This window comes from Tachypleus tridentatus, chromosome 6 (assembly GCF_004210375.1).
Source record: "Tachypleus tridentatus isolate NWPU-2018 chromosome 6, ASM421037v1, whole genome shotgun sequence".
Taxonomy (NCBI): domain Eukaryota; kingdom Metazoa; phylum Arthropoda; class Merostomata; order Xiphosura; family Limulidae; genus Tachypleus; species Tachypleus tridentatus.
Genome location: NC_134830.1, coordinates 111,432,794 through 111,447,166, shown reverse-complemented (window position 1 = coordinate 111,447,166; position 14,373 = coordinate 111,432,794). Strand labels below are relative to the sequence as shown.

The 14,373-nt window shown below is 31.1% G+C and overlaps 1 protein-coding gene across 6 annotated transcripts in view; it reads left to right on the top strand.

Moving 5' to 3' along the window:
• The window catches only part of LOC143253300 (serine/threonine-protein kinase B-raf-like), a 78,046-nt gene that overhangs the window by 35,809 nt on the left and 27,864 nt on the right, over positions 1-14,373 (top strand). Inside the window, exons 1-3 of one of the 6 annotated variants that reach the window (XM_076506954.1) lie at positions 215-488; positions 1,057-1,172; positions 7,959-8,060. The exons of 1 other annotated variant lie outside the window; for it this stretch is intronic. In XM_076506954.1, the coding sequence (XP_076363069.1) occupies positions 1,113-1,172; positions 7,959-8,060 (162 nt within the window). In that variant the 5' untranslated portion in view covers positions 215-488; positions 1,057-1,112. Of the gene's footprint in view, positions 1-187; positions 489-1,056; positions 1,455-7,958; positions 8,061-14,373 lie in introns of those variants that run through there. 4 more of the 6 variants (XM_076506953.1, XM_076506957.1, XM_076506956.1 and 1 more) reach the window with 4 other exon arrangements.

Genomic DNA, 14,373 nt, shown 5'->3' with positions numbered 1-14,373 from the left:
ATGGGTCCATACTTCTGGGACACCCTGTATATTGGTTGTTTAATTTACGTAGCTGTTTTGGCGACCTTAATATTTCTGTGCATTATATACTGAGGCTCTTATTTATCTATTTGCTGTTATCCGTGACTCGTGTTTTTATTTTCTGCGAGATTACACATTGAGTGATGACCTCACACAAGCTAGGGTTACAGTTCTCTGTATAAGATCAGGAAATGTGTGTTGAAGCAGTGAAGAGCAATATGTACGGTTATTTATGGTTAGAAGGGAACACGAGGAATTCTCTAATTTTTGGGAACTTAAAATTAACTTTCTTGTAATGTTGGTGAAAATAATTGGTTTTATATACAAAGAAAAAATTTAAATTCGATATTTAAATGGTAAAGCATGCTGTTTGAAATTTAGTTTCACAAAAACTGAAAAGATAAAGGGAATGAAAAAATGTGAGGTGTTTCCTCGTCAAGCCCTGCTTGACACCAAAATGGAGTAAGGTCAGTAAGTATGATCGAAAATGTTCTAATAAGTTGTGTAGGAATTAAAAGAAGTATATGTACAATATTTTGTTTTATTAAATAAAAGCAGTTAGATGTTTAAACGATTTTCAAGCTCATGGCTTTTTTTTTTAAAGCTCCGTCGAAAAGTAAAGGCGTGGTCAGAGACGTCACTACATATTTACGTCTACATTATTTGTTGGGTGAGCTCAGGGTTTACGAATCTGTTTAGATTGTTTATTCTGAACGTAAAGCACGCGGGTTTGTTTTCAAATAGAACGTTTTTTCGTAGCTGTGTTCGTTAGCTTACTGTTTTGATTTTCGTAAACGTTGAGTATACAAATATGGGATATAGCAACTTCCCAATTTCTCGTATTAAGGGCGTTGAACGGCCGTCGTTACCTCATTGTCACGGACCTAGTGCGTCAGCTGCCCCGGCCTCTGCTATCCGGGCCCACCAATGAGACGCTGTGGCACGTGCACCAGCTGCCCGGTTGTTGTATAGTAAATGACGAAGCTCGCGCAGCCGGTGCAAGGTTTAGCTAACGACGAGTGTTCAATGTTTCAGGTGGATGAACGTAATCTGTGATCTCTCCCTCAGACTCTGTTTGTGTTGGGACTTGAATGCAGACCATTGAGACTGACAACATGGCTCTAGCAGAGTATTCTCCACCAGCTGAGGAGGTAGGAGTGCTTGACCAAAATTAAAAAGAAACAAAATCGTTAATTGGTTTCTCATAGCAACTCCCTTCGTTTTCTAATTAGTAATCAAGCAACTGTTTGTTGTTTAGTTTTTACCAGTGTATTTCAAACGCTTTGCCAATCCACTTGGTTAAAGATTGGTGCCCTTTGCATTTTTTAAAATCTTTTTGGTCTTGTAGTTTTGTATCCAAAATTGATTGCAGTATGTTTTCAACAAGCAACTGATAAGCAAAAATAAGGTATCGATTAATAATGAACAATAAGGTATGGAAAATACTATTCATTTATGGTTGTTTACTTAAAGAAAAGCCATTTGTTGGTCAGAGTTGACTAATATTTTACTGCATTTTCCTGTTTGGTTAAGACTACTTTATCTTTTGTGTTTTGATTAACTGATTTCCAACTAATAATAATACTGTTCAAACTAGAACATTTAAAAGTTTATTCAATAGACCTATAAATGTTTATGATTTAAATCTTTTTTGATAAAATAAAACTTGTTGACCAATAAATTATAAATGGCAAGAAACATCTTTATAACAAAATTTTAACACATCATGTTTTATATGAAAAAAACAACAACAGCCAAGTGCAATTTACTGAACAACTTTAAATTTTGCATTTTAATCTTTTCTGGACAGATGCAACCAGGCATGGTCTTATACAATAACCTTTATTACATTGTAGTTTAGGACAAGACACCTGACAATACAACTGTTTCCTACTGTGGTATTAAAGAAAGGTTCTGGAAATAGGTCAGCCCTTGGATATGTGGTACAAAGCTCTTCACCTGGTCTTTTAAGAAAAACTAAAGCATAGCAGCAGGCTGCACTAGTGAATTAGCAAATTGTTTCGAGCATACTTTATTAAGTTATAATGTTTGCATCATTGATTATTTAATTTGCATTCATTTGATAATTTGTTATTTAATGATTTGGAGAAGAAAAGGTTTAATTGTGATCATCAAACTTATTGCTTTTGACACAGTTTAACAGTAAAATGATAATATCAGAAAATCATAGTTACAACAATGGTTTTCTACTTTCAATAGAAAACAGTATCATAATAACTAATGTCTTATTTTTCTTTTCTCTCGCTTATTGTCATGTGTTTGCAAACTGTAATATTCTGCAAATTGTATTCTGTGTGAGATTACTATTTGTGTAATCTAATCATCTTTTACCATACAGTACATCTACCTGGTATCTACCTTGGACTTACATAAGTTTATGTAGTCTAGACATTTCTTTTCAGAAGTTAGTTGATTTGAACTTACACAACACAGTGACAGTTTCCTTGGTGGCTGTATGTAGGAAGTTGAATACCTTTGTTGGAGACTGTAACTTGAACCAATGACTTATTTTATTTGATATAGCATCTTTTGACACCTGTTTGCTTTCATTTTCTTTCTCTCTCTGATTTTTTTTCCACAGAGAAACCTTCATCACTGTAGAACTGATTTCCATCTCTTCTTGGATGATTGCTTGACTTTGTTTTGTTTCTTGTTTTTTGTGTCTTGCCAAACTTATTTTTTTCAGTTGTCTTTATTTCTTATGTCAATGTTATGATTGATTCTTATGTAAAAAATGTTACATTTTCCATTGCTCCATAATTGGTCATTTTGAAATTTGTCTTCCTGAGACTTCTTTAATTATTTGTAATTTGGTAGTGAAGGCTTCTTTGATCCATCTGGATATGGCTCATAAGAATAATTTTTTGATAGGACTAAGTTTTCACTTTAGAGTATTTCCAGGAACACTGTCTGGCCCAGTGTCTCTATAAACAAACTTAGGTGGCTTGGAGTTAGTGATAGAACTGGAACAACAGTACTTAAGACACTTTCCTGTGAAACTTTTGAACCAAGATTATAATTTGTTATCGGATGTTTCATCTCAAGCACAGTACCTGTTTTAGGGTATTACATAACAGAGATGCAAAATTGCCTTCATATTCTGACAGTATGAGTTATTTGAATACTTGAATAACCTTCCTGAACATTTTATAGGACTGGTGATTAAAGTGTATTCATACAGCATTTTTGCCTTCGCCTACATCAGCAAATGAGTGGGACATGCCATATGGTTCTGTGTTTAGGTAGTGAACTACTATTGTTTTATTATGAGCTTGTTATTTTCCATAAAAAATTAATCTTCTGGTGGGCCAACTTTTACACTTAGTAATGTCATTGCTTGTAGAGTGAACGCTTTATCACATTCTCTTGACACCAATGCTAAATCCAGCAGCCCAGGATATAGATAATTTTAATCTAGGACCACCAATAATTTTTTTTTGTTCCACTTCTTTATTCTTGATGAAGGTTAGGTGGTTATAGTAAAATTAAGTATTGTTTTTTAAGTTAATATTTTATAGTTAAACATAATGTAAAGAGATACTTCAGTTACTACTTTTGTTACTTCACATGTTTTGTTAAGTGACCAATATTAAAGTAAGATTAGTTACACCTATCTTAAAGTCTGTTTAATATATTGTTTTCCTCTATATTACATTTAACATTATTATATTTTGATTTGAATACTACTCTCCCAGCTATTTATGGTATGATTCAGGTATTCATATCATTTCTTATTGTGTATCTTCATAAACATTCAGTTTTGGTTGTACTACTGATAATATTGTGCTATTTGACTCTATACCTAAACAGTAATGTGTCACAGCAATTTTCCTCAAATGTTGAACATTTCTAAACCTACTCTGTTGGAGCTGTTTATTGCACATTTTTTTGTCACACGATGTTTTCAGAGAGGATTTTCGAAACTTTTGATTACACACGAGTATACTTGTATACCGATGTTACATTTTCAGTGACTGTATTTAGAACCAACAGCTAATGTATGTTTCATATACTGTTATTTCCTTAATGTTCTTTTTAATAACACTATTTAAAATATCTAGTTTTATTATTTAAATTTTTTATTATACAGGTTGTTTTGCATTGTTAGCTCAGTATGTAGACTTGGGACTGACCTAAATCTTCTAAGTGGGTCAAACTTCATGAGATATTATTGTTTATGGCCTAAAATATTATTAACAGAGAGAGTACCCAATTGATGAAAGAATGCATTTTAATTGTTATGAGTGAGAGCATAAGAAAAGCATACTTAATTAGCTATGCTCATTACCAGGTTGATTTTTAGTTTTATTCTCAATAAGTAGCTTGTGCTGAGCAGAAGTTAATGTTAGTTATATCTGCATCTACTATTTTCTTCCATTGGTGTATGTTTATTTTTCCAAGGGCAATTTTTTACATGTAATATATTCTTTAGTAACAGAATTGTGAAGTTGTAGGATTGTACATGTACTTACTACATTATATCATCATTTCTTCAGCTTATTAGTTAGGGTTCTAAGACAAAGAGAATCATGTTTCAAAACAGTTTCATCAAATTGAAAACAGTTTCAATATCCTTTATGTTTAGATTTTAATTGATGAAAAGAATCAGTTCTTGATACTTAAATTTTGTACCTGAAGTTTTTTAAATCAATGAATAAAGATACAAAAAAATAGAAATAAATAGATTAGATTAAAATGTAAATTCAGGGGTTCGATTCTTGTTGGTAAACACAGCAGATAGCCTGATGTAGTTATGCTATAAGAAAACACACACTTCTACCAAATATTTAGAATAGAAATTAGTGAACAATGAAATTATCTCAATAATTCACTATGTTTGAGACATTATTTGGCAGTGCAGGATAACTTACAAGCTACTGTAAGCCATTAAGGGTAAATTAACTTGTTATGGACTTAAATTAAAGAATCCATTCAAATTAAGCATTATTTTGCATTTCACATGCTTGTTTCAAATTATTAGTTACAATTCAAAACTGCAATGAGTTGATAGCTTTGTTGATTGTCAAATACCTTGGGTTAGATCACTCTCATTTCATTAACTTTATAAATACGTATTGTAGGATAACAGAGAATAAATGTTTGATAAATTTCCTCTGTTCATTCATTGCTTTTAAACTTCATCAGTGCTTTGTCTGTATGTATATGTATATAGTTATATATAAAACAATATTATATGAATATTATTACATGTTTATAATTGAAATATTGTTTGTTACTGCATTAATAGGCAGATAATTTCTCATGTGGTTTGAATGATATGTATTGAGTTTAAACAACTTGACATTCATTTTTAGTGGGCAAAAATAGTGAGCTATCCTGACTGTATTAAGCTGAAGTGAAGGATGGCATCTGCTACATTAAACTTATGGTCTTTACATCATTGAGCCAGATGTTCGACTGTTTTACAAATTATGAGGATGAAATCTTGGCAGTGATTTTCAGGCCTTATGCTGAGACTTTTAGTCAATGTGTTTTCATTTCAGCTGTGCACATATTGCCACTGCTTACTTTGAACAAAAAACCTGTTGTAAGAATGGATTTGTTAGTATTTTTTCAGACCTCATTTCAATGAATCATATATTGAACTAGCTTTACATGTATATTTAATGTTCAATTAAGTGTTGTATGAAACTTACTGGATCAGTTGTAAAATGTGTATGTGAGAGAACAGGAATACATTCCCTGCTATTTCATCTGGAGATTCATTCAGGTAATGCTGCTACTTTGTTGAGCCATTTTGACTACTCACTGTGGGCATAAACATTTTTAAAACTTTATTTTTGATATTCTTGCTTCATGAGCTGTGGCACTGTTTCAGACACACTCATAAGAAGAGATGTGACATATAATGAATCATTACAAAGAAGACCCATATTTGCACACCCTCTGTCATGGATTTGTCTACAACTGACTATAAGTCTTAGTCAATAGTTTTAAAATAATTATTTAGATATTTGCAGAATGTATGTCAGTATTGTGTTGATACCTGATTTGTTTTTATTTCACATGAATAAGTAAGCTTGAGTGCTATAAAATCATACACCTTACATTTGAATAGGTCTTATATGTTGGCTTTGTAATTCTGCATGTGATTTCTGTTCCATCTTTTTAGTAACTTTTCTAATATAGATGCAAAGTCATTTTACATGAAAGAACTTGGTATGCCTTCTTACTTGGCATAACATAATTTACATGATCATTAAAAGAGATGTCATTTCAAAAAAGAAAATGTGTTTAAACTGTTAGAGATAATGACTTGTATAGTTATGCCTGACTATATTGGTAAGGATGCTAATTTAAATTAACATGGCTTTTGCTTTATGCACTTGGCAGTATGGAGTCCAATTAAGCATGCATTTCAGCAACTATTTCTGATAAGTTATGTATATTGTTAAGTGGGGGGGGGGGGGGGGGGAGAAATATACCAATAACTCTCTTGTTTAGCTTTGAATCTGTATTAGCAACTTGATGTTTCAGAAAATTAGCAAATTAAGTTTGTGTGAAAAGAGTACCAGGTTAAGAAAGAAACTAAGAATACTGATATCCATATATAAAAAAACAAAAACAGTCCACCTGAAATACTGGCTTCCAGACATACAATGACATTTCTTTGCATAAAATTTGCTTTGGTCAATGACTGTCATTTAAAAATTATTCAAGGGTAGGCACACTTTTCTTTAAACTTTATTATTGTTACAAGTGCTATAGGAACTGAAATATACAGTTTTTACTGAATAATAAAGTTTTTACACTCCTGCATAGCTGTATACCTATTACGTTTTTTTGAGTTTGATGTAAAGTTACTTTAGGACTATTTCTACTAGCCATTCTTAATTTTGAAGTGATGGATTTGAGGGAAGGTATCTAATCAACACCATTTACTGCCAACTCATTATATTAGAAGACACAGGTTATAATTTCACTGGCTAGGCTGCATTTGGAATATTGTGTTCATTCTAGGATTCCTTATCTTAGGGAAGACATCAAATTGTTGGAAAGGGTTCAGAGAAGGCAACCAGGGTGGTACCTTAGATGGAGGGGTTGTTATACGAGGAATGATTGAAATCTTTCAAATTGTTTTATCTTAAAAAAAGAAGACTTAAGGAGTATCTGGTTGAGGTGTTTAAGATTGTAAAGTTAATTGATAATGTTGATACATCATCTTTTATCATACTTAACAGTGATAATAGTAGGACTAGGAGACAAATATTTAAATTTTGGTTGGGTAGAAGCTAAAACAGGTTCATTTTTCTAAGAGGGTTGTTGGTCTTTGGAATGGGTTGTCTTTAGATGTGGAAGCAGTATATTTAAGTGAGTTTAAGAGAACACTTGATTTTTTTTTAATTTTAATAGTTTTCAGTTCAACTTATAAGATGGAACAGCCGAGATGGACCAATAGGTTTTATACTGTCCAAAAACATTATCTTGTGCATAACAAAATACTGAAGTGTTCAGGTGCATTAATCTTTACAGAAACTTGCGTCATTTGAGGTTTAACTTTTACTAGTGTATGCTAATTTGATGGGTGTTCTCGTATTAAGATTTAAGTGCATCAGATTTCTGTCTGAATCTGATAAGTGGCACTTTACTATATGCTTATTTTTGTTGGTTGTTTGTTTTCAAGTACAATAGGTTGAATATTAATTAACTTCATAGTATGAATAATTATACTTGGATCTTGAATAGTCTGAAACACTTGATTTACTGTATCCTTTAAAGATGAGTGAAATTTTTTTAATTGAGAAAAACAAACAACACTAGATGTATATATAAAGAACTAGTGTGGAAAGAAAGGTATGTTTTAAATTCTCATTTACTGTGGAAGTTATTTTAATCTGATTAAAGTCATTTTATATTTCTAAGCTTCTAAAATCTGTAAATTTTCCATTTTGTAGTTAAAGAACATACGAAGTATGATAAGATTGACTCGTAGAAACCTTGAAGCTTTAAATGCAAAGTTTGCACAGTATCAGCATCCACCTTCAATGTACATAACTGTAAGTATGAATTAGTGTATTTAATAAAATGTGTATTTTTAATTGTAGGAATATGTTAGGTTGAATTAGACCTTTGAAGATTTCAAAACTAATTTTGAAAGTATGACCTACATTAATTAATAATTCAGCATTAAGACAAAAGGTGTCTTTGTAGAACAGAAAAAGAAAATTCTTACATTTGAGGTAAATGAATAACATGATTTAATTGAAGCAATTACTTGTTCATTGATTGATAGAAAATGTTATGTTTATGACCATGAATGCACCATTGTGTATTTATTGATGATGTCTGTATTATTACTACCATACATTCCACTGACAGCCCACACAATATATATCAGGTATTCCTTGTTATTAGAAATAATGCATTGGTAAAAACACTAAGCCCTTTATATTCAGTAAGTTTCTATGTAAACAAATAATCTACCAACAGGGTTTTTATACCTCAGGATATTTAAGACTGAGATCTCTGTGTGTGTTCTGTGATCTGCAATAAGTTAATGTGTGTGATATAAGCTGTCCACTTCTCAATAAAGTCAGTTTTTTCTTCAGTTTACTGAACTAAATGTGACAGGTTCTCTACCAACTGTATACAAACACTTAGTCTATCACGTATGGCCTTCTTCAACATGCACAGATTTTCGATGTAACAGGATTTTTTTTTAATTTACTGTCTAGTGTAGGCACTTCACCTACAATGTATACACACTTCTAACATACTCATAGGTGGTCCATCTTCAGTGTACAAAAAATTAGTTATAATATGCTCTTTTTATGTAGTGTATAGGTTCTTGACCTAGAGTAAATGTATTACACTGATATAAATGATCCAGGTTAAGTATACACTAAATTTTATATAATAAAATTTTTCTTGTACCTTTAATTTTATATTCCAGGCTTTCAGTTAGCTTCACAAAGAAATTTATCTGTTACAGGGTAGATGTTCATGCTACTGTAAAAGTTAGAAATAATTTCTTAAGACAAAAATTGGTTACACTTTCTACATAATTAATGCTAGAGTACGTTTTGGTAACTTAAAACATTATTTCAAACTTATGTCTCATGATGCCATTTATATGAAAAATAATGAATAATAAAATTATTTATTGTACTGAATACTTTTGGTAATCTTCAAAATCTTAGCTGACAAAATCTGACTGTATTTTACATATTTTGAACATTGTTAGACAACGATTTTGTAAATGCTTATGTCAGTTTCACTGAAAAACACATAAACTATCACTGTGCAGTTTTTTTCAAAACTACGAATCTACTATAATAATACAAAGACTGTCCTAAAAATGCATCTACACTGTTCTACTTAAATGTGCATGAGTGTGCACTTCATTTCAATGAATTTTAACAACAGGTGGATGTAAATATACCTAATAAAGGTATAACTAATATCATGCTTAAGACAAGTGAATTTAAAGATTTCAGTTTCATTGATTAAAAGTATTTTGGATAATTCTGTAAGTCCTGTATTTAAAGAAGTGTTGTTACAGTAAAGATAGTAATTTGATCACAAATGTGAGAGTCTCTTCTAGTATACATATAATCATTAGTTGCTTTAATTATGATGCGTAACAGTTTTTTGTAACTGGTATAAATAAATTTTGTTTAACAATCTCCACGCTTGAACTTTAAACATTTTTTCTGCTTTAATTTCTATTAACAAATGGAAGCTTCTATTAAACTTGAAGTATTGTGTATGTAATATATGTCATGTAACATCCATATTAGATGTTAATTTTCCATAATAAGGATTCTTTGCATGAAGAAGCCTTATTATGAAGGTCTGTTCATGAATCTCATAAAATAAATGAAAATAATTGTTTACTTTCTGCTGTTAGCATACATTAGCACGTACATTGTATCAAAATGTTTACTTTCTATTTCATGTTATTGTAATAGGAATATAAAGATTTAATTATTTATGTTATACCTTGGCCTACTTTGCACTATATGACTATAATCTCATTGTAAAAGACAACAATGAATACATAGAAATTATGATAGATGTAATTCCAGAACAAACAATATTTTATTTAAACTTGACATGCTGGCATATGGCTCTTTAATTGTTCACAGTACCACACTCTTGGAAAATACTCTTTTAATTTAAGTTGTTCTTTCTAATTCTTTAATTACAGCTTTGTCAAAAATTGGTAAAAAAGTTTTAATTTTCTGTGTCTGTTATTTTAAAATTACATTACTTCTACTGGTTAAATACAACTTCCCACAAAGATGAAGTAGCTTTTATGTTGTTATTGTTGCCATCAGTTATGTTTTTTATATTCTATACAATTTTTTTTATATACCAGTTGAATAATAAATAATATACAGTACTTTTAACAAATTAATCATTTATCATCCATGAAAGGGTTAGTTTTTTCATTACCGTAATTGGTGTAAATGTACAGGATGGAAATGAAAAAGGGTTAAAAAGTGTCACATGATAAATCAGATTTTGTTTTTTTAACAGAAATAATAAAAAATGTTTACAATTGCACCAAATTTTGAACTCCAGGAAAATGTAAATTATATTTGTCTCCTCTGGGTAAAATGTGCAATAAAGGTGTACTAACTACGATCATGTATGAATTTTAAATTATAAAGACAAATGTAACTACAAGACAAAAAACAACAACAATCAAAAACATTCATTATCAATACAAGAAGAAACTGTTAAAATTATTGTTGTTAAATATGCCATTATTAATAGTGATGTAGGAACCTGCTTTTGGAAAGTGTAAAAGTAAGAACAGTTGATAATACAAAAATGTGCAGTAGATTATCAATAATAAGATTTTTTTTCATAATTATTCTGTACAGTTAAGCATGAAGTTGCTTTATTGTTAGAATTAATTTAAAACTTGGGATTGTAAATAACTGACACATCAAGTTTTAAAAAATAAATTCAATCTTCTTTGATTATTAAATTCTGTAACTGGTTAGACAACTTACTAAAATAATATAAAATTATTGTTTCATAATTCAATTGTTAGTTATTTATTTACACAGAAATAGTAACCATTTAAAGTGGGACAGCATAAAAAATTTAATTTCAGCAGCTTTTAAGTATATTTACAATGTAGTTTTAATGGCAGTAATTTTTATTCTTTTACAAATAAAATACTCTATAGACTAAAAAGTATTTTAAAACAGAATTAAACAGTGCGCTTAGTTATTGTTTAATCTCTGTTTGGGGTTGAAATTATAAAATCTCATTTTTATTAGGGAGTAAACATTTGGAAAGAAGCATTCAGTTGTTTGAGAGTTAAACAAAGACATGCTCAAAAGCACTGCCTCTAAGACTTCATTCTTACATGTGATATACTTAGGAAAGCACATTTTAACTTTATGTGACTGAAAGATAACTGTACAAAATGTATCTTGGCTAAGATTTCTTTATGTCTAAAAAAAGTAATGTTATCTTAGCATCTAAATAAAAGTTGAACTTTGTGATATAATTTATCTTGTTGAACATAACAGCAATATCAGATATTATAAGAAAAATATTATATCATTGTAACATGTGTCATTGGCTAGAGTTTTTTTACTTATTTGATAAATGTAATGCCAAGTCTAGTACACGTAACAATAACAGTTTACTTTTAGTATAATGTTTGCTATAGGCTGTGGCCACTTTGCCAGAAGGGCCCGGCATGGCCAAGCGTGTTAAGGCGTGCGACTCGTAATCTGAGGGTCGCGGGTTGGCATCCCCGTCCCGCTAAACATGCTTGCCCTTTCAGCCGTGGGGACGTTATGTTACGGTCAATCCCACTATTCGTTGGTAAGAGTTGGCGGTGGGTGGTGATGACTAGCTGTCTTCCCTCTAGTCTTACACTGTTAAATTAGGGACGGCTAGCATAGATAGCCCTCGAGTAGCTTTGTGCGAAATTTAAAAAAACAAACAAACTTTGCCAGAAGGTAAAGGCCTAAGTTCACAAACAACATTTGAACAGAAATTGTAAGATTAATAGTATGCCTAACTCACAAATACAGACCTTATTTACGCAGTTTCATTCATATGACAACTCTTGCTAGTAACAAAATTAAAATGGATCTATTCATTTTACACACGTTTTCTACATATTACACAAAGCTTCCAGATTTTAACATCATCATTGACTATCTAGATATGTTGTGTCCCCGTCTGGGACAGTGTAAGTCTACAGATTTACAACGCTAAAATCAAGGATTCGATTCTCCTCGACACAGCAGGCAGACAGATGTGACTGCTATAAAAAAACAATCTAGATATGTTTCATTATCACGAGTAGCTCCCTCTAGAAATAATTTAAGTTAAAAATGTAACTTAAAACAAAATATAGTAAACCCTGTCTAAGGTGGAATCGCACGGGACCAAGTAAAATTTCCGGCTTAGACATACTGAACATGCATTTCCTTAATTATATAAAAATTTTGAGCGGAGCGATATACTTGCTTGACTCAACGGAAGACGTTTGTGAATAAAGTTATTATACTGTTTATGTTATATTTGTTAGAATAAGAACAAAAATATACATAAGTACACAGAATCTTAATCAAATTTCTTTGAAGAAAATGTCCAATTTCAACTATTTCGTTTTTTTAATGGACTTTCTCATGCGGTTGAAAGAGAACGCCATTTCTACGGTACGGCCTTTTCATGAAGTTCATTTTCCCACTTCATTTTTGCATACAATTTGATAGCGTTAATATAACTTAACACTTGCAATGAAGTAGGAATTTCTATTTCCTCACTATCTTTTTCATTTTGTTCATCTTCTGAATAACTCGCACTGTTACCATCTTGTGATTCTATTATAGATTTTAAATCAATTTCATCAGTTTCTGTTAAAACATTCTTGTCAACGTTCACAAAACTTTCCACATAATGCACAGAATCAGTTGCATCAATCTTTTTAATCAGAGTTAACTTTTGTTATGTTATAATTACGAAAGGTGCATACTTAAAGTCAGTTTTAACACTTTTATAAAATGTATTATTTTTTATACATGTTATTACATTTTTGTGATTACCAGCACACTTAACTTTTAATAAAATGGTGGCTTTACTTTATTTAGTTATTTTAAGTTTGTATAATATAATGTTTTTGTTTGTTCATGCTAACTCTCGTGTTGTTTGAAGGTAGTATGCTATATGGTTCCTGAAAGGCCACTGTTAGCCATAGCAGGGTAAGCACTTTGAATCTGAAGGGGCATGATATAAATCCAGCTAGTAAAAGTGGTGACATCTTCTACCTGCCTTCTATTTTAGGCTACCTGCCTTCTATTTTTAACGTTACAGTTTGTTTGTTTTTAACGTGGGCACTTTGTTTGTTTTTTAAGTGGGCACACATTCTCCGATTTTGTTACTTGTAGTAGCAGCTAATAAGTTATATATTACATCAGATACAAAGATTAACCTACTTGCTGAAATTTTCAGCAAAAATATTTTCAGTTTGAAAATCTCTGAATCAGTAAGGAAAGAATACGTTTTTGTTTCGTATTCTATGTATATCCATTAGTGTAATTTAGTGGCAAGTAATTGTATTTGTACACGTGAACAGCAATATTTAGAGATCTCCCCTTCAGTGGCTTAGCGCAAAGTGTACACGCCTACAACACTAAAAATGGGGTTTCAATACGAGTGGTTCGCAGAACACAGATGGCTCATTGTGTAGTTTTGTGCTTACAAAACAAACGATTTAAAGAGATGTTGTTGCTTAAGATCGTAATTATTTGTGCAGAATCAATAATTATTTAGAATGATATGAAGAAGACAAAAACGATTGATTTTAGAAAACAAAATTCTGATTTAAAAATAAATTGCGTTATTACCTTAGAATATAATTAACGTATATATGTATTCTAAGAACTTATGGATGAAAACAAATAATACTGTACAGTATATCGAGAGTGTATGGTTTATGTCTAGTGGCGACAAGAATTTTCACGAATTTTCTGGGCTATCAGTAAAAATCAACTGGAATATGACTAACACTGTAATGGTTTAGGCCTTATTTCATGGCCATCGAAAGCGGTGAGGCCGTAAAGACCATGGCATGTATAGTTACAACTTATGTATTAAAATTTACTTCATTTAATTTAATACATTGCGTTATTTGTATGCAGTCTTTGTAGTTAAAATAGCTCAAGATTCAATATAATTACATTAAATTTTATTTGTTGTTTTTGGGCATGCCTCCAGAATCCCCTAGAAATACCAACGTGGTTGTGGCCTAATCACTCCGAAATTGCTTCCTACGCTAGTGTATTTATAGCATCAGTTGCATGAACAACTGTCGTGGCGATTAAGTGAAGT